Raw genomic sequence first — 27,472 nt, forward strand, 5'->3', positions numbered from 1 at the left:
ATATTTGTACTTTTTATCCTCTAATTGATCTTTTCCATGTTTCTCATTTAGAATTGAATTTAGAAGGATATAACCTTTATTTGGATAATATCCAAGCAATATTGTCCAATTACTTCTGATATAAGCCATCTTTAACATTATATTGGGCAGAAAATCAGAATATTTGCCATCTTCAACCTTGGGATTGTGAGATGTTCAAATTTGGTCTACTTCCAGATATTTTTGTATACAAGCTACAATTAGATAATAACTTACTGAAAAATGAGACAATAAAGTGGATGAGGAATCAAAATATATTATATTTTATCATGTTTCCTGGAGAACAAAACATTTAGAATTGTACATGGCTTAAAAGACAAATCTTCTTGTCATCGAGTTCAAAATTGGAGTTATGATTTTGGGCTCAATAGTCTTCGAGAGTTCATGCTATCGTCATTCGACTGCTTCACAAATTTTGTATCTTCGTGCTCAGCTCACAAGCAGTTTGACCATCAAAGAAGTTTTCCAGATTCATAAGCAACAGAAAAATGTGCATATGATCAATCACAGCCTCTACTTCATCTTGACATGGCGAGTTCTTCTGATCGAACTGAGGCTGATTTGGATATGAACCAGTTCACTTCATTTGCCTTCATTCATACACTTAAGCGGGAAGTGAGATGAATGAAGGTTTCATCACTGCAGGGGATTGTGATACCACCCATTGGATGATCAAATCCAAATTCTTCTTCTGCTTGACTCAACAAATCCAAGAACAAAGGCTCATTCAAGTATGATATTGGAACCACAAATCGCTTCTTGCTCTCCCCAACATACACTGCAAAATAGCCTTTTGGGATGTCTAAGGTCTTTGAATTAGCAGCCTTGTTTAGACCCTTCTTGGAGTGAACAATTCCTGGCAACCGGAATCCCATGGTTTTTATATTCTCAAGTGGAAAATTAAAACAAGAAAGAATTCAAACAGAGAAGACTTTGATGCTTGGCAAGGAGAGAGACTTGAGTTGTTGGTTATGAACCTGATCTCTTGTGTATATATAGATGAAAGAGTATGACCTGCTACATGAAATGAGTGGTCTCGAGGCGCAGAGATTTGCACCAGTGAAGGATAATAGCTTGTGGGAAATCAAAACATAACATGGGTTGACAGGCTCGTAGCTCACAACCTAATATTTAATTTATGATGAGTCTTCTGTTTTATCTTGTATTTGTATCTGAGCGCAAAGCACGATCTATCTTGATCAAGGGAATGTACATGGCTCGTACAACTTCAACAGGCATTTGAAGAATATAGAGCTATTGCTCTGACTCTTGAAATTCAGATGCTAGAGTCCCACATGGAAAAAAGTTGAAAGATATAACTGCTTATAAGAACTTACACGAAGCATTGTAATTGATGAGCCATGTAGCGTGGGCTTGTAACTAAGCAAGGTATTAAAGTGACTGGGTATGATGGAGTCCAAGCTGAGTGGAAGAGACGGTTTCCATCTGGTTCACCACCTGGTGGATGAGGTCCTCATCAAGCACGCCCTAAGTCTTGAGGATAGAAGGGCACCCTGCACTTAGGTCTCACCCTCGATGGACATGGGTGGCAAAATCAAACTAAGAAGAAGGGCACCTCACCATTGTAATCTCCTATATATACTTCCTTAGGTTGTCTTTAAGCCCTCAAATCATACTCTCAAATTCAAACCACAAACCCTAAATCTATTTCCTTACCTCTCAAATCAAACCCTCTTATCAAACTACACATACCTCTCAAATCAAATTCCTCTTATCAAACTCCTTAAACACATACCTCTCAAATCAAATTCCTAAAATTCTCAAATCAACTCATTCACCACAAACACAAACCCATATCAAATCTTCATTCCACACGATGTCAGGCCCCTCCAAATACCTCCCACCCCAAACCTTGAACCACAAATTTTCGGCTGTATTGTATTCGTACACTTACATCATCACCAATGAAATAAATTGGATCATCGCGCAAAAAAAGTGTGTTTCATTGGCTAGGCCCCTCATAAAAAAGGCTACTGATGCTATCACTCTCCAAGTCATAAGGTAATACCTCTATGGATATAGTGTTCCGAGAACACGACATATACTTTTCAGAAGCACAGGAAGAGAATCTCAAACCAAACACCCCCGAATTTTTGGATTTTTTCACAATAGACTCATCTCAGAGTCTAATCGACCGGTCGCCTTTCTTACACGATCGGTCGCCTCCCCTTTTTTGTACATAGGATGTGAATCTGCCTCAAAATGACTGGTGGCCCTCCTTACGCGACCAGTCGCCCTCACCTAGATTTGCACATCCTACGCCTTTGCTTCAAAACGACCGATCACCTCCACGCTACCAAAATCAGGAGGAGGAAGTTGACATTTTATTGAGATTTTGCCCACCTCGGACCCGTCTTTAGCTATAGTACCACACCAATTGCCTGCTAAGGATGTCATTCAGGTAACATCTCCCCGTGAAACTGATAACACTAATGAAATATATCATGACGATTTGATTTCAAAAAGCATAAAGGATATAGATACCCCTATATACCAACTTCCAAAAATAAAGAACCGTGGTAAACCTCAAGTACAGTACGAAGCAGATCTTAAAGCCAAAGGAAAATACCTCATTAATAATTATATATCTCTAAGCAGATTATCAAAGTCACATGTACACTTTGTGAAGCATTTGGCCGATATATCTATCCCAAATAGTGTGAATAAAGCACTAGAAGACTCAAAATGGAAAAAAGCCATGAATAAAGAGATACGAGCTCTCTAGAAAAATGCCATATGGGAGCTCGTGTCTTTACCTTACGAAAAGAAGATTATGGGATCCAGGTGGATCTATATTGTGAAACTCAAAGTAGATGGATCCATTGAAAGATATAAAGCTAGATTGGTGGCGAAGAGGTATACATAGAAGTATGAGGTGGACTACCAGGAGACCTATGCCCTAATAGCCAAGATCAACACTATTTGTAAGATCCCACATCGACCAACGGAGAGGGGGTTGATGTGCCTTATATGTGCATGCCCGCATCCATCTAGCACGAGGCCTTTTGGGAGCTCACTGACTTCAGAGTCAGGGGAACTCCGAAGTTAAGCGAGTTGGGGGCTAGAGCAATCCCAGGATGGGTGACCCACTGGGAAGTTACTCCTGAGCTCCCAGAAACAAAACCGTGAAGGCAGAGAGGGGGGCCCAAAGCGGACAATATCGTGCTACGGTGGAGCCGATCCTGGGATGTGACAATTTGGTATCAGAGCCACTCTGTCGTGTGGTGCGAGTGTGCCGACGAGGACGTCGGGCTCCTAAAGGGGGTGGATTGTAAGATCCCACTTTGACCAACGGAGATTTTAGAATTTTTTTAAAAAAAACCTCTCACAAGCGCGGAAACGCGTGTGGAGAGGCTAGTATATATAAAGCAAAAGGCAGAGAATGGTGAAACATTTATAATACCATAAAATGCCTTTGGTTAATGCAAACATTAAGAATTGAAATTATTAATTAAGTGAGGATAATAAGGTAAATTCATATTTTTTTCATAAATAAAAAAAAATTAAAAGAAAAATCAGATAATAGATCCTATTTTTATGGAATATAACTACCCATTATCTTTTTTTAATTCTAAAATAAATTTAAATTTTTTTAAAAAAAGCCTCTCGCAAGCGCAGAGGCGAGTGCGGAGAGGCTAGTGTTAATAAAAAGAAAAAATAATTAGGGTGCATCTTTGTACGTGGTTCTAGTCAATTGCTTGCTTGGTATATGCTACAATACTAGATAAATCAAAGCATATAATTCATCATGAGCATCTTCAATCGATATGTCAAATTATCACTGGGACATGAAATGACAAAAATTAAAGATTAAAATTGCTCAAACCGAGTAGTCAAATCATGCATGAATTTAAAGGCTGGAAGATATACTTCAAAAATAACATATCAAAAAACTTGATGTCAAATATTAGTTTAATATTTTTCAGTCATGGAACTCTATTTTAAAACTTTATGCATAATATGTGCTCCATTTGCTTTTTAAAATGTAATAAAATAATATGATATTTGGCACTTTGGGTGGAGTTAAACATTTTTCTTTAAGTGTCAAATGCAAAATGTGACATTAATTAAAAAAAAGAGGCTAAATTATATATTCACAAAACATGGAAGCATATTTTTAAAGAATATTTAACACGTAAGGAATAGAGGAGATAATGAATGTGTATGAGATCAATTAATTTATTGATTATGTAAGAACTTCTCTAACATCCCAAGTGAGATGCATAATCTGAGATCCAACAAGACCATTCTTGCTCCAATGGTCCTGATTTTGGGGTCGTCTCATATGTAAGACCCAACCGGGAAATATAGGAGAAGAAAAATCCAAACTTCAACCTATTGAGATTTAATTTTATGGCTAAAACATTCCTTTTCTTTTTTTTTTTCTAGCCGGTAATGGCTGACCATGCTTTTTGTTGATGCAAGAAAAAAGTAAATAAAAATAGGTCAAGTTTCGCTAATTTTCAAAAAAAAAAAAAAAAAAAGGTCAAGTTAATATATAAGATAAGATTGATAGACTAACTAGGCTTTTTTAGGTGTATCGAAAATATATTTGGGTTTTTGGGTATATCTTCCGGATAACCAAAACATCCAAGCCAACAATAACTCTCTCAGTCCTGTGGCTTCCAAGGAAACTTGATTGACACGACAAATCGTTTAAATTCAGACAAATAAATAAATAATATATGGTTCAAATTTTACCATCAGTTGTTTCATTTCACCAGAGATAAGATAAAGGCACAATTTGAAGAGAGAGAGAGAGGGAGAGTCGTACAATTTGACCGCTCTGCTACTAAAACACTAGTAAATATAGTAGTAGTGTGTCTTTGGAGAAAGAAAGTGAGCGAAAACAAGAAAGTGATGGTGAGGAGAGAAGCCCATCTGAGCAAGGATTCGAAGGTGGAAGTTTGTATCAACGAAGAGGGTTACAAAAATGCATGGTTCCCAGCCAAAATCCTTGACCCACAACCCTTAAATCCCTCAACGAAGAAGAAAATGAACAAGCCTTTGGTGCAGTACGAGAATCTGGCCTCTGACGATGACCCAAACAAGCTACTTATTGAGCTTGTTGACGCGAGCTCCATCCGGCCAGTGCCTCCTCCTGACAATCCTGACCAGCCCTTCGAGCCTCCCGACGTCGTAAACGCCTTTTACACTGACGTTTGGTGGGTCGGGTCTGTAATGAGGTGTGAGGACCAATGTTTTCAAAGGCGAGGCGTATAGGCGAGGCGTTTTTAGTAGTGCTATGCGAGGCGTAAGCCTTGAAGCGTTGAGGCGTAAGCCTTTTGAACATTAATTTATTTTAATAAGAAAAATTTATGAATAATACAATACAATTAAATTTTACAACTAATTCTTATTGAACCATAGCAATCTTTTAAATATAAGTACTAATTGTCTTTCAAAGCATAATAATCAATCCCAAAACATAAAATATTTATCTAACATAAACGAATAAGATAACTAATATATTTATAAAAAAAAATTCAAAAAAAATTATACAAAACTTCAAATTACAGTTGCGAAGAATTAGAGAGAAAAATAAAATAACTTACTTGCAGTCGAAAGATGAAGAGAATTCTTGAAATTGATGGAGATTATCTGATAATGTTAGGAATTAGGGTTGTACTATACAATATATATATATATAATTCCATGTGTTAATATATTAATTTAAGAGAAAAAAAAAAGGGTAAGTAGAAAAACTACGGCTGGAGATAGAAAAGGCAAGAATTAATCTTGCCTTAAGTGTAATACAATTTTCGAGGGATAGCACGTTTACAATAAAGGGAAGGAAAAAGAAAAAAAAAAAAAAAAACAGAAACTAGCGTGTTTGCATTTTTTCAAAACACTCCAAGTGAAACGACGTCGTTTCACTTTAAGTTTTTTTTTTATAACACTTCAATCGAAACGACGTCGTTTCGTTACAATAAACCTAAAAAAAAAACAAAGCTGAGTCGTCTTCCTCGCAGCGCCGCAGCCAAATTGCAGACTTTCAAAATTTCTTCCGGTTCAGATCAAGCGCGCCTTGCTCCGCCTCGCTACGCCTTGCAACGCCTCCTTACGCCTTACCTGCGCTAAACAGCCGACCGCCTCGGGCGTTTTCCTGCCGCCTCGCTCCGAAGCGCGCGAAGGCATGCCTTTGAAAACACTGGTGAGGACGACAAGTATACGGTGTGTTTCTTAGGCCCACCTGATATGCTTGAGTTTAAGCGCTCTGAGCTGCGCCCTCATTGGGATTTTCTCAACGGCGAATGGGTTCGACCCCGGAAGAAGGTACAAGTTGGTTCTGCATTTTAATAATTATTATGCTTGTGGGTTTGTTTTTTTTAATACAGAATTTGTACTTGGTTTGTTTATTTATGAATTTTCTTTGGTCTTTACCTTTGGTTTTCATGATTTAACAACACGTAGGTTGTTTATTGTACATTGTCCTTGCCCTTGTTGTTCCGCTTTTAGATTCTTCTTTTTCCCCTTAAAAAGATAATCTTTTTATGTTGTTGCACTCAAAAGATCTTTCTTTCATGTCTTCTCTTTGTTTTTTGTATCTCAAATTAGGATCTTGTGATTTTATGGAGTTTGAAGTTTGGATTTATTGAGGTCTTTACTTATATGTTTGCAAGTTCATGCCTTTCCGGTTCATTTGCAATATATCTGGATTCCTTGTATTTTGAGGGATGATAGAAATTTCTATATGCTGTGCTTCTAATAGAAAGAAAACTGATATTTCTCACTAATTGTTCAAAGAGGATGGTGGGATCAGTTTTCAGCCCTGGGACAGCAGTGGAAGTGAACCTCAGCAAAGAACCTATATTCGGTGCTTGTTTCCCAGCAATTTATCTTGGCAAACTAGGGGACAACTCTTTCTTGGTTCAATATAAAAGCTCAAACAACTCTGATGTTAAAGTGATCGTAGATGGCAAGCACATTCGGGCTTACATTGATAAATCAACTTATGGAAAGACAAAAAAGAAACGAAAAACCTACAATGGCAGTCTTCAGATGTTATCAACTTCTTGGAAAAACCTACAATGGTTGCATCATCCTTAGGTGTCTGATTAATTTTTCGTTTCTTTTCTGTCTTTCCATAAGTTGATTTATCAATGCAAGCCCGAATGTGCTTGCTATCTACGATCATTTTAACATCAGAGTTGTTTGAGCTTTTATATTGAACCAAGAAAGAATTGTCCCTTAGTTCGCCAAGATAAATTGCTAGGAAACAAGCACCAAATATAGGGTCTATACAAGAACTCATAGGGTCTATACAAACCTATGAGATGAAACATCTAGCTCCTAAAAAGAGCAAAAGTGTTGCTTTTAAGGTTGTGAATGAAGAAGATGACGGCCATTCAGATGAAGATTGCAGTGATGAGGAATTAACGATTCTCATAAGACGATTTATGAACTTTCTCAAGAATCAAGATCCAAGGAGTCGAGATTCAAAAGGTATAAATTCTAAAAATAGATTTGTTGACTATACTGATGGTGGGTCTAAATTTCACAGGTCAAATGAACGAAAGAATCCAAGAGAAAAGGTCAAATGTTTCGAATGCGAAGTTTATTGACACATATCTTCAGAATGTGCCAACACCTTAAAGAAACAAAAGAATGGCAAGAATAAGGCAATGCATACTACTTGGAGTGACAGTGATTCTGACTCTGAAAATAATGAGAAGGCCATTGCGCTTATCACGACTGTAAGCTTGGATGAACCAATGAAGAAGGATGATGATTGTTAAGATATGGATGTTGAGTTTATCATGAACAAATATGATGATTTGTTGGCCGCTTCTCAGAAACATAGCAAACAAAATGATGAGCTCATAAAATCCATGGCTATGTTGAAGCTGGAAAATTGCAGGATTGCAAACGAGTTTCAATCCCTTGACACAGATTCCGAAAAGGTAAGTGCATGTATGAGTGAAAAATTGATGTTTTTGCAGAAAAAATTAACTGATCAGAATAAATTAATTGCATCTCTAACTTCTGACAACAAAACCCTTGAACTTGAACTTAAAAATTCAAAGAAAAGGATTGTTTCTTTAACCATTGGTGCAGAAAAAATTGACAGGATGATAAGCATGGGAAGAAGAGATGGTGACAAACAAGGCTTGGGATTTGAACCAAGTAATAAGTCTTCCGCTGTGTTTAAAACAAAGTTTGTCAAATCCTCTTCAATTTTGAACCTTCTGCCGCTCATGAAGTCAAGAAATTCATTCCAATTTGTCACTTTTGTAGAACTCGTGGCCACATAAGACCAAGATGCAATAAGCTTCGAAAGGAATTTGTTCGTTCAAATTCTCATGTCATGGGTGGAAAAGTAAGTATCCAACATAAGATTTCAAATCTTATGAAAGAGGTAAACCGTTTATCCAAGCTATCTTCTTTTCATTGTTTGCCGTCAACTAAGACAGAGTTAGTTTGGAGGAAAAAGGAAAATCATAATTGTATGTTTGCCTCTACTAATGCTGTGCATGAACCTGCTGCTTTAGAGAATTTGGATGTTAAATGTCTTGTTGCAAAAAATTTAGGTAATCATCAATTTGACACTCTTAGACAGTCTTTGGGTATCTGTGCTCTAGATTAATTCGGAGTCTACTGCATGTCAAAGCCTCTTCTATGATGTATGATATTTAAATTAATTTTTTTTGTTATAAATCTGTCCAGCTCGTGCAAGGATTGTTAGGTCGTATCAATCATGTAGTTGTCTGTACGTATTTGATGATCTTAGATTGGGCTCTGTCATTGCACTCTATTGAGAACACACACTCACAGCTTCCCACACAGGTTTCCATTGTCTTGATGCATGATAAACTTCATTAAATGATCTATCCATCAATTCTTTGTTTAATTGCACACCACACTCTTTTCTTTGAAGTTCCTTGAATATCTTCTCTCATGCACTTGCCTCTCTTTGGATTGCAATAACACTGCTGTGCGTAAGTTCTTGATCTGTTTATAAAAAATAAAAATAAAAATAATAAAAAGGTGATGACTTCTCATTGCTCAGTAACCGGGCCTCTTGTCTAACCAACATCGAGGTTCGAGTCAACAGGCTGTGATGGTTGCTATCCTTGCTTATCTTTGGAGCCTTCATGATTCGGATTAGTATTTCCCCAGGGGTGCCTCATCACCCAGTTGTTTATTGTCATCTGACTTGAGCACACTGATTGACCATCCGCTACATGGATCATGTCGAAAGCTAAATAAAGTGAGCCACAAAATCCATAAAGAAAAATAAAAATCACATAAACTGATCATTATATACTTCCTATGCACTCAGTGTATGTGTTATCCTTAGTGGGATTAGTCTTGGGTGGACATATTCTTTGCGCTTAATTGAACAGAGTTCACTTCCCAGCTTTGCTTCTTGATGGTTGATTCATTTGGTGCTTTTTATCTTTCCCCATGACTGTGGTATGCCTCCTCTTTTATCTGTGAGTTTGTGCGTCTTGTGTGGTGTTGTGCCTTTGTCCCTGCCATGCTTTGCTTCACATGCGTTTCAGCTAGCAATGGGACTGTTGCTACTTTTTTTATCTCGCTCTCAAGCTTGGCATGTTTATGAATGGAAAATAATTATATTTTCAAGAGAGGCTTGGGAGTGTTTTTATGTCTTGAGTTTTTTTTCTTGATGATTTTGTTTTTGTTTTGTGTTTTATGTCCTCAATGATTGTTTTGGTTGGATTCTTAAAAACTTCTCCGTATTTCTTCAGTTTGCAAATTTTTTTTCGTTTTTTTAAAATTTATTTATTTAACCAAAAAAAAAATTCCCACTTGGTATCATTTTACGCCTCCTATTGCTAGTGTAGAAATGGAATTTGAAGAATTGGAATCAAGAATACTCTCAAGTGGAAGGGCTGTAGTATGATGAAACATTTACTCTTGTTGCTCGTTGTCATCTATTAAATTGATGCTTGTTGCTGCAACTTATTACTTCCACACATATATGCCTCTTATTTTTCATTTTTTTTTTCTTTTTACTGAGTGTTATTCTTGTGTTTATTATTGGCATATATTTAGGGGGAGAATTATTTTTCCAATGCACAAGATGATACGATCATGTTTACATTTCTTTTCAAACGTAGTGTCGTTTATCCTTCTTGTTTAATTGTGCAGCTAGGTCTTGCTTCATGTTGCATCTCAACCTTTGCATGAATATCAGAATTACTAAGACAATGCATGATAAATTGATCTGAGGATTGTAGTGTCATTATCAATCCTGTCAGTTGCAGACCTGTGGCACAACATGCTCACAAGAACATTTCTTTGTTTATATGATTGAACCACAGAGGTAAGTATGTGGCACAAAAAGGGGACAACAATCAGCAGTTCTGCCGTTCAGCACGACGTTTTGCATGAAAGCTGTCTTGAACCATATTGTCTACCACATCAATGTGCATATAGTCTTGCCGTTCAGCAGAACGTTTTGCTGCTTCAAACAAATTAAAAACCACAGATTGGTCTTGAACTCGTAAAGTTAATGTTCCAACTTTCACATCAATTAAAGTCCTAGCTGTTGCCATAAACAGTCACCACAATGAAGAGCAAAAGACATGTCAACACAGAGTTAAGTATCATATATTGTTTATATGATTGAACCTAAACTTGTGTATGTTGTTCTTGTAGGTGTTGCATGGATCTTGGTTATGACAAATGAGACTTTTGCACCCATTGCACATCTGGAATTGATATGCTCCCTTCTATTCTTTCCTTGCCCTTTGGATTTCCTAACAAAAAGGGGGAGAGATGACTGTGTGAAATTACGATAAAAAGGGGGAGAGATTGTGTTCTGGAATTAAGGGGGAGTTGTGTTGTAATTTTGCTTTGAATTACATTTCTTCTCCCACATGCGTCATTGGTTTTGTTGTTTCATAATGTAAAGGGATTCAAAGCTTTGAGTTTAGAGTAGGATTTCATTTGTTAAATTCCATGCAATTTCTCTTGAGTTGTAATAGGTGTTTGTCTAGGAAATGCCAAAGGGGGAGATTGTTAGTATGAAAATTGGATTGTCATTTCCTAGACTCTAGCTAGGAATTGTTACTGGACGTTTTGGCACAACTCTCTCAACCCCATACTTCCGTGACATGACCTGACCCTATGAGAAACTTGACAACAGGTAAATCATGACATAATCATGCATACATTATAGAATTCCTAGTTGGAATTAGTTTCACTCAAGTATTTTTATGTTAATCCTATTTTTAATATGATTAGATTTTATCTCTTGATATTACTTCCTACTTGGTTGGTCTAATTCATTTGTTTTAATAGATATTGTTTTTCTATTAAAGTTTAGTTGGTTGGCGACTTTTCTAAGAATCCATTTTAATCAAAACTAATAGTCATAATTGATTAACATATGTGGTCCTGTACGTCTTTACTAAGAGATTATATTGGATCAAGTTTTGGAGTCTTAGTTGAAGAGGTTTGCTATGAGTTCATATTGCATAAGGTTTTGTAGTGTGGTAGTTGAATAACGTGAAAGTCTTTGTTCAATTGGATTGGTGGTCACGTGGTTCTCTCTCTAGTTAGAGGAACCTGCTTTGCATAAAAGCATTCGTTGTTTCTTTTTCGAAGTCAAACTTTTCAAGGCATTTGCATCCTTGAGTATATTGAATCTTTTTGAAAAGCTGCCGTGCTTATTTTCTTAGATAAATCATCAAGTGTTCCTTGTTTACTTGGTGATTTATCAAATCCTTTCTTCATTTATATTGCATTCATATGCATGTCAGTGACCCATACGGTTGAGGGCACCAAGACCGTGGTGGCGGTTTTCCTCTGGCGAGCTTGAAGCAATCGTGACCAGTATTGCGTTCAACATAAGGAGTATCGAAGATCATCCCGTGATAGAAATTGAGTTACGAAGAAGTCGGTAAACATTATGTAGAATGTGTCTAGTGCCAAGTTTGCAAGCATCCTTTTTCTATCTCTTCAACCGTTGAGAGGGTTTTTATTTAAATTAATTTTTTGCCGAAAATGATTGCTAATTAATTACAGTTTTACTTTTTCCTTTTTTGTTTATTGTAATGAATAAGAGTACAAATGGAACATCGTCAAAATTGCTAGACAAAATTTAATGGATGCATGAACTATGTAATATACATCAGTAAGAATAAGCAATTTCTGATCTATAAAGATGTTGCTTCCTATTGCTTTCACCATTATTTCCACCAAAAAGTAAAATTTATACCTGAAAGTTAGGTCAGTTTCGTACACCTAGTAGATCTAAAATGTTACTATACCAGAAGGCTTCGGTAGTTTTAACTTCCTACATACACTCCGTCCTATCACTGGAAATATCCAATTCGGAGTGCATGAGGCTAAAATTGAGTGTCATTATATATTGTTAGTGAAAAACTTTGTGATTAGGAAATATATCTTGACAAATTGATTATAACAAATGAATGGAAAAAATTAGAAATACCTGGATAATAGTTATGGAACGGTTAGAGATTGAAATTTCAACTGGCTGGCAAGAAAGGAAAAGGGAGAGAAACCCAGAAACAATAGAAATGCGTGGCATGGGAGGGAGCTCCCTATTATGTCACCTCCTTAGTATTCAATTAAGAAAATGTAGAGAAATTAAGAGGATCCTTCCCAGCCACCCATCTCCATTGGCCTTTGGGAGGCCTATCTCCCATTTCAAGTCAGCCAATTCTAAGAGTGTATTATGCTCTCAAGATTTAGAGCCCCTTTACTTATAGGGAAGCCAAGGGTACATAAGTTCAAAAAATAACCTGTAGTGCCCATGGTTTTCATACTATGAGGAATCTGTGTGCCATTGTAGTTGTTTCACCACATGTTTTGGCAATTTTTCAGAGGAAGGGATAAGGAAAATTGGGTTGGTATTCATGCATGCTTCCCACACGTCGTAAAATAAAGTATTGATGTACCTACTAAACTATTTCTTTTATCAGTTCACATGATGAACATGATGAGAGAGATAAAGAGAAACCGGTCGGTTACATACACCTATGAACAGAAAAGAATCCAAAACTATGATAGGTTGGTGAGGGGAAGTTATGTCTTTTGTTTTCCAAAATTGGATTTTGGATTTTGTGGATATTAGTGCCAGTTTTTGCGCCACTAAATAATTCAATTGCATAATCAAACTTAAAACGAAAGTTACAGGAGGTATGTTAGATATTTACTATTTTCTCAAACTAGTGAATAATTCCTCATTCACTTTGTTCAACTTTTCTATTATTGCTAGTTTTAGAATTTTTGAGTTTCTATGGATATTAAGATTAAAAAAAAATCAAATTAAAGATCGACATGTATCTCATAGGAAAAGGGAAAATAGAAAATATACACAATGGTTCACAGAAGAATAATGAAATTTGATAATTTTTGTCAATACTTATAATTGTGGGATTGCTGAGAAGATTTTTCTAGTGGACAATGTGAGAAGTTGATTTAGCTATCTAGTTGATCTTACACTGAATGGCGCTAGGGTGTCACTAGTACTGTAAAGATGAGTGAATTTGAGACTGCTTGTGGACCAAGAAATCTAACTTCTAACCAAGCCACCGTAAATCAAGTGGGAGGTGATTTGGTATAAGTTCTTTTCTTGACTTACAAGTAATAAAACTTGAATTCTTTGTGAATAAAATGGAAATTAAATTAGAGAAATCTAGAGAAGATGTAAGAAATCACCATTGCAAATTGGTGTAGAAAACAGATCTTGCTCCAAAATATATAAAGTAAAAAGGAGTCACTGCCTTCTACTTCATTATATATGTTCTTCCTTGTTGGACTATGAATGCTATTGGGCTTCTAATTTGTTGCACCAAAAACCCATTTACCGCAATGGGCCATTCATCGGGCCTCTATAAATTCAGGTCCAATCAACATTTATATGGAGATGAATGCTAGATTGGAAAATCCATGAAATCTGCAGTACGTGGTGTGGAGGCTATATGGTGTGGTGGGGATGAAGGGGGAGACATGCATATGAAGGATCACATGGTTCTGTCTTCAAGAATTTGGCAATGATTGAGACTTTATATTCCTTGCTAGGACAGGAAGCTAGAGAAGTTGCTGACTCTAATATATCTTTATGACAGTATGTTTGTCAAAAAGAAAAAATCTTGGCATGCACCTATCAATAATACATGGCTTATTTAGCTACATGCCCCCTGTGCTTTTCAACTTGTCTTAGATTACCACCTGTGTTTGCAAACGTCTCAAAATATCCCCCAACGTTTAAAAAAGGGTCTCAACTTACCCGTTCCGTTAGTATTTTTGACGTTCCGTTACAAGCTTTGGGCCCCACTTCGTTTTAATCTTTAACCTCTTCGAATTAGGGTTTTTCACTTTCAGAGAGGAGGAAATTGGGTATTTGGGTGAGAAGGGGAGATTTGGAGAAGGCTAGGGCTTTTGCAAAATCTGAGGTGGGGTTCGAATTTTGGAGAATCTGGAGAAGTTGAAGCCCATTAAGCTCGACAGATTCTCAAATGTGCTGGGAATGTCCAGAATCAACCCCCCTCTCTCTCTTCCTCTTTCCTCACCTCCACTCTCCACCTCCCTCGTATTTCTCTCTTCCTCCTGGCGTCGACTGGATCTGGCTATCGGTGACGACTTCAAGTGGAGGTGGCACGCTGTCATCGCAACCCCAGTGAATTGGACTGAAGAAAAAAAAGGGCTTGCTCAACTTACTGCCAGCATTCCCAGGCATTTGTACCTCCTCCTCTTTCTTCTTCTCAGTTAGCTTCCCCATTGATATTTCAAGAATATGCAGCCAAAGAAGAAGAGCCCAAAACCAAGGAGAAAGAAAAAAAAATATCCCAGAAAAATCAGAGGAAGAGATGCATCCAAGAAGAAGAGCCCAAAACCAAGAGATGATATGAGGAGAGAGATGGAGAAAGAGAAACAGAGGAAGAGAGAGAGGGGGGTTGATTCTGGAGTTAAAACGAAGTGGGGCCCAAAGTTTGTAACAGAACATCAAAAATACTGACGGAACGGGTAACGTGAGACCATTTTTTAAAGGTTGGGGGGTACTTTGAGACGTTTTAAAACCCGGGTGGTAATTTGAGACAAGTTGCAAAGCACAGGAGGCATGTAGCTAAATACTTAGGGCTCGTTTGGGAGTGCTTCTTCCCAAAGTGCTTATGCCAATAGCGCTTATACCAGTAGCGCTTATGACATAAGCGCTTCTACAAAGAAGCAGTTTGTCGTTTGGATGTCGCATTTAAAAGTGCTTTTACACTACATAAAAGCGCTTTTGATATTTTGTTGAGTGTTTGGCTGACACAGTAAAAGTGCTTTTAAAAGTACTTTAAAAAAATTTAAAGAATCGTAGGAAGATAGCATAAGGGAAATCGTGTTCCAGAAAAAGCTAGGTGAAAAGATTATAGAAGATGATGGTGATGAGTTGCATTTCATTGCGTTTGAAAAGTCTCCATTTTGGTGACGATGTGGTTAATTTGGGGTTGTTACTTCAATATCCATCTTTACAAAATAACAGTAGGGATATGAAGAATTTTTACAAGGAAAATGGTGTAGAAAAAGGAGAAAGCAAATTTAGAGGAGACTTGCTAATGTGATAGAGAAACAACTACGGGAAGATTAAAGGGTAGTGTTTTGGTTTTAATAGGAGAGAAAAAGAGATAGAAAAAAAAATAAAGAAAGGGTATTTTGGCATTTTAAAAAATTAAATATGGGTATTTTTGGCATTTTAAAAGTTTCATTAAAGGGAGCCAAGTGCTTCCCTTGTTTTTGTCCTGCAGCGCTTTTAACAATAAGCACCTCTCAAGTGCTTCTTCCAAAACCACTCCAAGTGCTTTTGGATCTCACCCAAAGCGCTTTTGCAATTTTTGCCAAACACTATTTTTAAAAGACAGAAGCGCTTTCACCCATTTAGAAGCGCTTTTCGCTGCTCCAAAAGCACTCCCAAACGAGCCCTAAGCCATAATACATTAAGGTTTTTCTTCCCACAGATAATTTGTTTTTCTAAGGGTTTTCAGAAATCTAGTTAATAGCTCATGCAGTCCTTTCTTTTTCTTTTTTTGGCATTCATTAAAATAAGAACCCCTTCTGCCCTAGACCCTACGACCTACACCGGTTTATGCAAGCTGGAATATTGTCCTCAGAAAATAGGACCCCCTATCTTTTTAATTTTGAGAAACTGGAATATCAAATATAATTCAAGGTCCCAATCTGTGTGAGGAACCATGTAAAAAGTTATATGGTAAGCATTTTAGTCCAATTCTTGTGCAAATCTGCTGCCATTTGGGGATTACCTACAACAAGACAATACTCTAATGCAAACAATAAGACAAGAAAGGATGAGGATTTAAAATATATTGTATTACTCCCACATGCTCCTGGAGAACAACAAAGAAGTTTACACATGTTTAAAAGGCAGAATTTGACTGCCTTTGGGTGGGGGATGATATTTGGACCAATGGTTCTCGGGAGTTCATGATATCATCACTTGTCTGCTTCATAAATTTCTATGTTTCTGCTCAGCTCAGAAGCAGCTTCAGGATTTGAGAAGGTTTGCTTTCAACACTAGATGTGAGTTGATTCAGTGGATGATCAATGGTAGCCTCTTCTTCATCCCAACTCAGTGAGTTCTGAAATGAGGATGCTTTGGATTTGATCATATCCAGATTCCTTCATCTTGGCTCAGTGAGCTCTGAAATGAGGATGGTTCGGACGGCTTGGATGACCGATTCGCGTACACTCACACACTTAAGCGGGAAGTGAGATCAAGGAAGGTGTTTTCACTGCAGGGGATTGTGATACCTCCCATTGGATGATCATATCCGAATTCTTCTTCAGCTTGACTCAGCAAATCCAGGAATAAAGGCTCATTCAAATATGATATCGGAATCACAAACCGCTTCTTCTGTCTCTCCCCAACATAGACTGCAAAGTAGCCTTTTGGGATATCTAAGGTCTTTGAATCAGCTGTCTGGCTTGAAATAGATAGAGATCGAATGAGACTTCTCTTTGCGTTAACAATTGCAGGCAACCGGAAACCCATGGTCTTATATATTCTCAAAGGACAAAAGAAGAAGAGAAGGAATTCAAAGGACCTGGATTTGGAAAGCAGAGAAAGCTTTGATGCTTGAGAAGGTGAAGACTTGAGTTGCTTATGATGAACTTGGTCATGTGTATATATATAGATCAAGGGTATCCAGAAAATCAACGGCTACATGAAATGATTGGTGAAGAGGGCACTGAGATGGGCTCCAATGAGGGACACTTGATTTTGAGAAATCACATGGGCTTGTCGTCCTTCTCACGCAACACATCGATCCTCGAAAGATTTCTCACGGAACTCTTCCCTACCTCCTCTAGGTAACAGACAACAAAAGGACCACCAGAGGTGATTCAATTCAAAAGAATTATGTCTGTTAGGTAAGTAGCATTTATGCGTGAGACATGCACTTCTCTTTGTTCACACTAATTCAACTGACCACATAATCGGACTAGTTTACTACAAAGACTGACCACATAATCGGACTAGTTTACTACAAAGTTTCTTGATTAGGTCTGCTAATGAATTGCCCTCTCACTTCATCAAAAGACCAACAACACTGCATATGTGGTGGTCCTACCCAACACTGATACAATTTTGTTGTGTGGTGCTAAATAGCTTGCTTGGGAGCAGCAAGGCACCCTATCATGTGGCTTTGTAGTTTCGTCTCTGATCTTCAGTCTCAGCAAACAAAGGAGGTATTTATTTCATTTTGTTAGGCCAATCTGGACTTAACCAGAAAACAGTATTGATTTAAATAGTTGACAGTACTTGATCAAGAAAACTGAAATTAATAAATTGAACTTAAGCTACTCGGTCTAAACTCAATTTTTTAAAAACCATTTTCCATTACAAATCTTGGTTTAGCAAAACCATTGCCAGTCTTGTTTTAGGCAAGTTCAGCGAAAAGCCTACTAGAGAAATCTAGAAAATTCTAGAGAGAAGGAGAAGCTAGATTGATAATCTCTTGCCTTTGCTTATTGTGGGAACCGAATTAAATCACCCTAGGTCAAATAATTCCTTCCATTTGGGGATTATTTGCCCTAATTGGGAGTTACTCAATTTAATTGGGAGTTACCCAATTAAATTGGCAATTACCTAATTAAAATGGGGATTGATTTGATTCCTACCCCAATTAGGGATTTGATTTAAATCAAATAAATCAAATCCCTAATTAATCAAATCTCGCCTAATCGGGGAGGAATAATTCATTTCCTTCTACGGAATTATTCCTCTGAAACCCTAGCCTCCGAGGCTCCTATAAATACCTAGCTACACACAAGGGTTCAGGTACGTCTAAATTCCTACTGAAACTCTGCAGAAATTATCCTTCACAAACCCTAGCCATCATCTTCTTTCTCTCTCTCTCTCTCACACAAGGCTCCGGCCTCCACACACGGCTCCGGCCACCCGATTTTCCTTGAAACACCCATCCTAACTTAGGCATCGGAGGGCCTTTAGCCAACACCCCCAGGGTGTGGTCCTTTTACTCCGATATGTTTTGCAGGGAGAGAGAGGTGCGGAGAAGACGAAGGAATCTTTAGGCGAATATTCTCGTGGGAGGAAATTTGCTCCCACAAATTGGTGCTTTCATTGAGAGCGCGAAATTATACTCAAAGTGTACTCCAAATTCATTTTCCACAACTTTTTCCAATCAACCTTGGTCGATACAAGACGTTCGAAGAGTAACACCACCACGACGGGCCCGTCTCATGGTTTCGTGGTGGAAGCCTCTCTGCAACCTCACGGAAGCGTGGCTGCCAACGCCTTGCGTCCGCCTCCAAGCGCTTCGCAGCCACCTCCAACTGCCGAAATTGCAGAACAGCCGCTGCAGACAGCTACTGGAATTGCAGAACAGCCACCACGTGGTCCTGTGACCTGCACAGCCTTGCAGCTGCAAGTGCCAGCGGTTGGAGCTGCTCTGCCGCGCCCTTCTGCTGTCGGAACACAGCAGCAGCCACACCACTCAACTGCCGGACTTGCTGCACAGCCCTACGGCTACTTTGACGCCTCCCCTGTCTTGGAGTAGATCCATCCTCTCCCTCCTCTGCCACCACACTTGACGTATGCACCTGTGTACGCGTCTAATGGAGCCCTAGCCCATATGCCATTGGGCCCGATGCACACCTCTGGTCAGGTGGACCTTAACTCACGGGTTGATCAACTTACACAAAAAGTCGACAATCAGAACAACCTGATTGGCCAGCTACTCAGGCAGATCAACTTGAACCAAGGCCCTAACCTTGGACCCCGTGACGAGGAGAGGAGGATGCACGAGCATGTTAGCGAGCAGTTCGAGAGGTCCCAAGCCGATCAGGCAAACGGGCAGGGGAGAGAACGAGATCGTGTTGGCGAGACACAGACATCTGCAAGTCGTACTCTGAGCCGGTCGACGATCCGTTCGAGGTTAGGTCCAAGGACCAATGTACGCGAAAGGCTGAGCCCACAGTCCAACGTCCATGCCCGCTTGGGTCCACAGTCCAATGTCCATGCTGACTTGGGCCCACAAGGAAGTAACCAATCCAGGCTGGGCTCACAAGGAGCTTGAGTTCGTGAACAATCGCGTGACGGGCGTAACAATCGACGCTCACCAGCCCGCTCGAGGACCAACACACGGCAACAAGCCGTAGAGGACTCCTCACAAACTCAATCTCCTAATCTGCCCCATGGGCAGAACAACCAAGAGGATCAACCCTTGGGAACCGAGGAGGATCTCCTAGTCGGCGCTCGAGACACCGAAGACATCAACCCGAACCACTAGCCCTGCGAGCAGAAGATGTCGAGAAGTTAGTGAATGACCGACTCCAAAGTCTCCAACTTAAAGGAAGCACGGACGAGGTGGAACAAGCTGCATCGCCGAAACGGTTCACAACGCCATCCATCACTCCGTTTAAGGGAGACTCCGACCCTTAGAGCCATTTGAGGCACTTTAAGAGCTATACCGTGAGCTGGCCATAACTCCAAGCCAAACCTTGGCAGAGGTCTTCGCGACGGCAGAGCGCTATGCACTTTGGGACGATGACCGTATTGCGGCGAAGAAGGCCAGCAAGCAAGCTGATCACCCGACAAGGCAGGCAAGCCAAAAAAGCAACAAGTTCGAGCATAAAGCCCGAGACAAGCGCAGATCGCGGCCCCAAGAGGGAGGCTCGGAAACAGGAACCTTCACTGAGTTCACTATCCCGATCCACCAGATCCTGGCACAAGTGAAGAACAAGCCGTGGGTGAGAAGACCACCACCTATGAGGGGAGATCCCTCTATGAGGGACACCAATAAGTACTGTGCATTCCACGGGGAGCACGGTCATTACACAAACAACTGCAATGCCTGGAAAAGGCACCTTGAGGAGCTGGTCAGAGACGGCCATTGCACGGAATTCGTTGCAAAGAAGGCCATCCAGCAGATCGAGGATCGTGATGCGGCTGCCAAGGAACCTCCTCAAAAGGTCATACGGATAAACACCATTCTAGCTGACTCCCAGTAGTCCGGGCTGACCACCAAGGAGCGTAAGAGAAAGATCGCGCAGGCAACTTATGTCTCCCAAGTCATAACGGGCGTACCAGTCATTGCAGATACACCCATCATCGGCTTTCAGAAGAAGGACTTGATCGGGCTTGATCTACCGCACAATGACGCCCTAGTAATCTGCATCCAAATTGAACAAGCTGTGATCGAGCGAGTTCACGTGGACGAGGGCAGCGCAGCCAATATCTTGCAACTATCTGTTATCCAACAGATGGGATTGGAGCCCAAGATCAGTAAACTTGCCAGATCACTCACCGGCTTCAATGGGGCCACGTCAATCACTGTTGGGACAATTGACCTAGACGTCCACTCACCCCCAGTGGTCTGCTCGCAAACCTTCATGGTCATCGACGAGGTCTCTCCCTACAACGGGATTTTGGGCCGACCATGGATCAGCAAGATCGAAGCCATCACATCTGCTCTACACCAGAAGATCCCCTACCCCATCCCTGGAGGCGATATCGGGCAGATCAACAGTGATCAGGCCATGGCAAGGAGATGCACAGCCCAAGGGCTCAAGAATAGCAAACAATTGCAGTTCACACCAGTAATGCAGGCTACTGACATGGCAGGAAACACTCCCAGCAGACAAGCAAGCCCGAACGGGAGGGGAGTTGCTACCTCAAAATAGCAATTAAGGACCAGGATCAAGGCGAGGGAATCCGCCCGGAAGACTCCCCTGAAAAGGGTTGGAAGCCTGAGGATGACGCTGAGTTAGTACCCCCTGATCCTGGCCCGCCAGACAAAAAAGCGCAGATCGGCTCGCGCCAGAATCCAAACGAGAAGGATCGAGACGAGGGAATCCGCCCGGAAGACTCCCTTGAATAAGGTTGGAAGCCTGAGGAAGACGTTGAGTTAGTACCCCTCGATCCTGACCAGCCAGACAAAAAAGCGCGGATCGGCTCGCGCCTAAGCCTAGACGAGAAGGTGGAGCTGACCACCTTCCTCCAAAGGAACAAAGACATGTTCGCATGGTCGCCATCTGACATGCCTGGCATCGACCCGAACATCATCTGCCACTGACTCCATGTCAACCCTGCCAGCAAACCCGTGGTGCAGAAGAGACGCAACTTCGCTCCCGAGATCGATAAGCTTCTAGCTGCCGGCTTCATTGAAGAGGTCTCCTACTCAAAATGGCTGGCCAACGTTGTACTGGTGGGGAAGCAAGAAAAGGGCAAATAGAGAGTTTGTGTCGATTACACCGACCTCAACAAGGCTTGCCCTAAAGACAACTTCCCATTGCCGAGAATCGATCAACTCGTGGATTCAACTTCCGGCAATCAGCTGCTCAGCTTCATGGACGCCTACTCTGGCTATAATCAAATCCTAATGTACGAAGATGACAAGGCGAAGACTTCTTTCATCATAGAAAGAGGGACCTACTGCTACAAGGTCATGCCTTTTGGGTTGAAGAACGCCGGAGCAACCTACCAAAGGCTCGTGAATAAAATTTTCAAGGAGCAGATCGACAAGACCATGGAAGTCTACGTGGATGACATGCTGGTCAAAGCCCCTAAGCAAGCAGACCACATCAAGAACCTCACTGAGGCGTTCAGCCTGCTCCGCCAGTATCGCATGAAGTTGAATCCAAGTAAGTGCACGTTCGGTGTATCGTCCGGCCGATTCCCGGGATACCTAGTAACTCAACGAGGTATCGAGGCGCACCCACGCCAAATCAAGGCCATTCTCGAGATGAAGTCACCTTTGTAAAGGAAATACAAAGTCTGACGGGCAGAGCAGCGGCCCTCAACCGATTCCTCTCGAGATCCACTGACAAGTGCAGACCATTCTTCAAGGCTTTAAAAAAGAGACAAAGAGATAAATGGGATGAGGAGTGCGAAGAAGCTTTCCAGAATTTAAAGACTTACCTCACTTCACCTCCCCTGCTCTCGAAGCCAGTTCCTGGTGAAGACTTGTTCGTGTACCTGGCGGTGTCCAACTCAGCCGTCAGCTCAGCTCTCATCCGAGAAGAACTGGGGGCCCAACATCCGATATTCTACACGTCAAAAGCCCTTCTCGATGCTGAGACTCGCTACTCAAAATTGGAGAAGCTCATTTTGGCCCTTGTAGTTTCCGCGAGAAAGCTACGACCCTACAACCAAGCTCATCAAGTCATCGTCATGACTGACTTTCCTTTGAGGTTAATCCTGCACAGCCCTGACGCGTCTCAATGACTCATGAAATGGGCTATAGAGCAAAGCCAATACGACCTCCTCTACCGGCTGAAGACTGCAATAAAAGCCCTTGCTTTGGCAGACTTTGTCGCAGAATTCACGCCATCGGCCGAAGAAGAGAAGCTGGTCAGCAAAAAGAAGGAAAGTTCGAGAGCAGACAAGACCTCCGATGAACCTGACCAACCCAGAGACATGTGGCAGTTGCGCATAGACGAAGCATCGAACCAAAAAGGAGCTGGAGCAGGTGTCGTCATCATCACTCCGGATGGAACCCTGTTGGAGCAAGCTATCACGCTTGGCTTCCCAATCTCAAACAACGAGGCAGAATACGAGGCATTGCTCGCTGGCTTGTGCTTAGCAAAGGAGTTGTCAATCAAGAAGCTAGCCATCTACTCAGATTCCCAGCTGATCACAAATCAAGCCTTAGGAGAATACATGGCGAAGCACCCAAGGATGATGTTGTACCTTGACAAAGTCCAAGAGCTGTTGAAGGCGTTTCCTACCTTCACCATCCAACAAGTGCCTCGAGCAGAGAACGTACACGCAGACGCACTAGCGAGCTTAGGATCAGCGCTTGATACCCAGTTCAGACGCTCTATCTAGGTCGAGCACCTTGACCAGCCAAGCATAGAAGAGGCAGAACAGCCAAACCTGATGCAGATCAACGAGGATCCTAGCTGGGAAGACCCCATCATTGACTACCTGGTTAACGAAAACTTACCCAAGGACAAGTCCGAGGCTCGAAAAATCAAACAGAAGGCTGCGAGGTACTACATGAAAGGTGACATGCTTGTTCGCAGATCATACTCCGGCCCTCACCTTACTTGCATCAAGTACCCGCAGATGCTCAAGGTTCTTTGCAAAATACACGACGACGAATGTGGAAATCACGCTGGGGGCAGATCGCTTGCCCAGAAGGCTCTCAGCATAGGCTACTTCTGGCCTACCATGCGCCAAGACTCCACGGAGTATGCTCAAAGATGTGATCGGTGCCAACGATATAAGCCGATCCCTGGCTTGCCAGCTGAGGAATACCATCCGCAGAACAGTCCATGGCTTTTCATGCAATGGGCTATCGACTTGGTGGGACCTATGCCGATAGCACCTGCCAACAAGGAGATGATGACCGTCGCCACGGATTACTTCACCAAATGGATCGAGGCCGAGGCTTTATCCTCTACCAAGGAAGCTGATGTCGAACGATTTATCTAGAAGAACATCATCTGCCGGTTCGGATGCCTGCAGTCGATAGTCACCGATAATGGTACGCAGTTCGTAGGCAGCCAGATCACCGCATTCCTTGCGAAGTATGGCATCAAGCAGCACCTGTCAACTCCCAGATACCCCCAAGGCAATGGCCAAGCAGAGGCATCCAACAAGATCGTGCTGGACTGCCTGAAGAAAAGACTGGGAGGCGCAGAAGGAAAATGGGTCGACGAGCTGCCAGGAGTCCTATGGGCTTATCGCACAACCAAAAGGAGGTCAACCGGCGAGACACCATTTTCCCTAGCCTATGGGACAGAAGCAATCATCCCCCCACACATCACAGTCCCTTCCATGAGCATTGAGGTGGGCAGTCTTGATCAAAACTGCAAGCAGATGAAAGTCAACCTTGATCTGCTCGAAGAAGAATGAGAAATGGCCATTGTTCGAGTTGCAACTTACCAACAGTAGCTCACATCTTACTACAACAAGAAGGCCATTGTTCGAGTTGCAGCTGACCAGCTCGACTCCAAGCAGGCGACGAGCCTCCATTACCTCCATTGTAGACAGGCCGCTCCTTGAGCACAAACTCAATGGAGCCTTTTTCGAGCGCTATGTCCCCGACATACGCCCGCAGGCGACAAGCCTTACCTCCAATGCAGACAAGCTGCTCCCCGAGCACAAACTCAATGGAGCATTTTTCGAGCGCTATGTCCCCGACATATGCCCAAAGGCGACAAGCCTTATCTCCACTGAAGGCAAGCTACTTCTCGAGTACAAACTTCATGGAGCCTTTTTCAAGCGCTATGTCACCGACATACGCCCACAGGCGACAAGCCTTACCTCCACTGAAGGCAAGCTACTTCTCGAGTACAAACTTCATGGAGCCTTTTTCGAGCGCTATGTCCCCGACATACGCACATAGGCTACAAGCCTTACCTCCATTGAAGGCAAGCTACTTCTCGAGTACAAACTTCATGGAGCCCCTTTTTCAAGCGCTATGTCCCCGACATACGCACACAGGCTACAAGCCTTACCTCAATTGCAGACAAGCTGCTCCCCGAGCACAAACTCAATGAAGCATTTTTTTAGCGCTGTGTCCCCGACATACGCACACAGGCTACAAGCCTTACCTCCATTGTAGGCAAGGTACTTCTCGAGTACAAACTCAATGGAGTCTCTTTCAAGCGCTATGTCTCCGGACATACACTTACAAGATACAATGAGAATTGAAGTTTGAAAGACAACTGAAAATTCCATTACAAAGCTGCCAACCAGCCAAGCTCAACAAGAAATGAGCCTGATTCTGCTCAACCGGCATCATCTGCTCGGCAGCCCCAGTTGCCTCCTCCTCCGCATCTGCCCTAATCTCATCAACGGCGCCACCTTTGGCGTCGTCTTCCTGCATTGCAGCTTCATCAGCTACCTGCTCTTCAACTGCTTCTACATCCACAGCATTGAACTGCTCACTTTGAGCAGGGGGCAAGTCAAGATAGAGCTGCTCACCATCTTCATGTTCGAGAGAGCAACAAGGAGGAGCACCGTTCCTGCAGTCCAAGTATCCAAGCTTGTATGCATTAGCAGCAATTTCATGCTTGGATGCCTCTGTGGCTTCAACATGAGTGTCAAACTTGACCAGCAGAGCTCTCACCGACTTCCGGATTGGTAGTTTGCGCAACTGAAGGACTTTTTGCTCGAGCAGACGACTTTTTATCTCTCTTGGCTACAACTTGCAACATTGAGTCAGCTCCGCGCTTGACTGTTCGTGGCTTTGCAGATGAGTCGTGACTGCTGAACAGAGGCACAGTCTTCTCAGTTTGATCCCCGGATCAGTGCAGGCAACCCAAACCTTGCTTCTATGCAGCCTCTTTATAAGGCAGATCACTGGTTTTGGGCAGTTCAATCGGAGACTTGAGCAGAATATCCCGAACCTCCTGTATGCTATTGACATGCTTACTATTCACGCTGACGAGGCGCTTGATCCTAGCAAACGAGGCAGGAGCAACTCCCATAAGGACATTCTCAGCAGACGAGACCCTCCTTGAGGAAGACTTGCTCGTGGCAGAAGAAGGTCTCGGCTGCTTTGGCTGTGGAGACGTATTCCTTGATCGTGAGATTGCGACTTCATCGTGGGCAGATCTACAACTAGACTGCCCAAGCCAAAGTCCAATTGGCAAGTCAAATACCTCCGCAACTCAGGAGCCCAAATCCAAGAAGGAAGCCCAGTTACAGCTAGACAGCCCAACAGATAATTCACATCTCCTACATGCCACCACGTGCCATGCAGAAGCTGGGGGGCATTTGTGGAAACCGAATTAAATCACCCTAGGTCAAATAATTCCTTCCATTTGGGGATTATTTGCCCTAATTGGGAGTTACTCAATTTAATTGGGAGTTACCCAATTAAATTGGCAATTACCTAATTAAAATGGGGATTGATTTGATTCCTACCCCAATTAGGGATTTGATTTAAATCAAATAAATCAAATCCCTAATTAATCAAATCTCGCCTAATCGGGGAGGAATAATTCATTTCCATCTACAGAATTATTCCTCTGAAACCCTAGCCTCCGAGGCTTGTTGTTAATAATATGTTAACTCGCAATTGTACGGGGCAATTAGTAGTATAGCAAGACAAGTACGAGGTCGTACCCACGAAGACTGAGAAGTTCAAATTAGTTATGTACTTTAGATTACCAAATTCAAGAAGTTAGGAAGTTAAATCTAAAACAGAATTTAAAGCAAGAGTGAGTTTGAAAACAAATGCAGCAAGATTAAAATGAACTTTGAAGTGAGAATGCTTGTGATTATAGAAAGAAATGAACAAACTGAAATTGCAACGGAAAGCAAGTAAACAAAAGTAACAAAGGGTGGTTTTGAAAGTTAAAACACAGGTTTGGAGACTAGGGCATTCGATTCACCATAACAATTCAATTCTGGGTTATAAAGATTCAAGTAACAAGTCTAATTCAGATTCAAAGATTGATTCTAGCTAAAGTATGATTAGGCCATGGTGTTTGGTCCTAACCTTGTGTTCCTAATTCCCTAATTTGATCATTTGTTGTCTAACCTAAAATTAAGCATTAGGAACCCATTAAGCATAGAAGAACATTTTAAACAACCAAGTATGTATCTAATCCCTGTTGTCGAATGTCCATACATACTCTTCCTATTCATAGTTCAATTCGAATTAAAGCATGGTGTATACTCTTAATTCAAACCAAGATAGTTAACAAACAAGTTCTAATGGTGATCAATCATTCAAACAAGCATGTTAACTTATAAGCATAATGAATAAGAACATGAATCATGAATCAAACTTGAAACTCCAAACTTATAAACCCAGAATATTCATGTTAGGTTACATCGAAGCCCTAGTTATGGATTTAGCTACTCATAATGGAAAAGAGACTTGAACAGAAATGAGAAAACATAATGAATGCAATAAGAGTAGAAAAACCCTTTTTCTGAAGTTCTTGTGGTGTCCAAGGCTTCTCCAAGTGCTTCTCCACTTCTAATGCTTCT

The 27,472-nt window shown here is 41.3% G+C and overlaps 3 protein-coding genes and 1 long non-coding RNA gene across 8 annotated transcripts; 2 read left to right on the forward strand and 2 right to left on the reverse strand.

Moving 5' to 3' along the window:
* Positions 1 to 279: 279 nt before the first annotated feature.
* LOC110773130 (indole-3-acetic acid-induced protein ARG7-like) lies at positions 280 to 1,011 on the reverse strand. The gene has a single exon (XM_021977639.2). The coding sequence runs from the start codon at positions 912 to 914 to the stop codon at positions 636 to 638; it is 279 nt and encodes a 92-aa protein (XP_021833331.2). The 5' UTR covers positions 915 to 1,011; the 3' UTR covers positions 280 to 635.
* Positions 1,012 to 4,920: 3,909 nt separating this feature from the next.
* Positions 4,921 to 5,283, forward strand: LOC148292418 (protein AGENET DOMAIN (AGD)-CONTAINING P1-like). The gene has a single exon (XM_088245810.1). The coding sequence runs from the start codon at positions 4,921 to 4,923 to the stop codon at positions 5,281 to 5,283; it is 363 nt and encodes a 120-aa protein (XP_088101936.1).
* Positions 5,284 to 6,006: 723 nt separating this feature from the next.
* On the forward strand, positions 6,007 to 12,037 carry LOC110773131 (uncharacterized). Of its 5 annotated transcripts, none has more exons than XR_015826527.1 (5): positions 6,007 to 6,336; positions 6,808 to 8,187; positions 8,299 to 10,536; positions 10,687 to 11,176; positions 11,793 to 12,037. It is a non-coding gene; the product is annotated as an uncharacterized LOC110773131 (long non-coding RNA). The 5 variants fall into 5 exon arrangements; XR_015826526.1 differs by having other exon boundaries at positions 8,299 to 9,271; positions 10,177 to 11,176; XR_015826528.1 differs by having other exon boundaries at positions 6,808 to 7,964; positions 8,119 to 8,187; positions 8,299 to 11,176.
* A 4,310-nt stretch (positions 12,038 to 16,347) lies between these two features.
* Positions 16,348 to 17,174, reverse strand: LOC110745070 (auxin-induced protein 15A-like). Its single transcript, XM_021945146.2, has one exon. The coding sequence runs from the start codon at positions 17,048 to 17,050 to the stop codon at positions 16,748 to 16,750; it is 303 nt and encodes a 100-aa protein (XP_021800838.2). The 5' UTR covers positions 17,051 to 17,174; the 3' UTR covers positions 16,348 to 16,747.
* Positions 17,175 to 27,472: the final 10,298 nt, after the last annotated feature.

This window comes from Prunus avium, chromosome 8, assembly GCF_965620075.1.
Source record: "Prunus avium chromosome 8, drPruAviu1.hap1.1, whole genome shotgun sequence".
Classification (NCBI taxonomy): Eukaryota; Viridiplantae; Streptophyta; class Magnoliopsida; order Rosales; family Rosaceae; genus Prunus; species Prunus avium.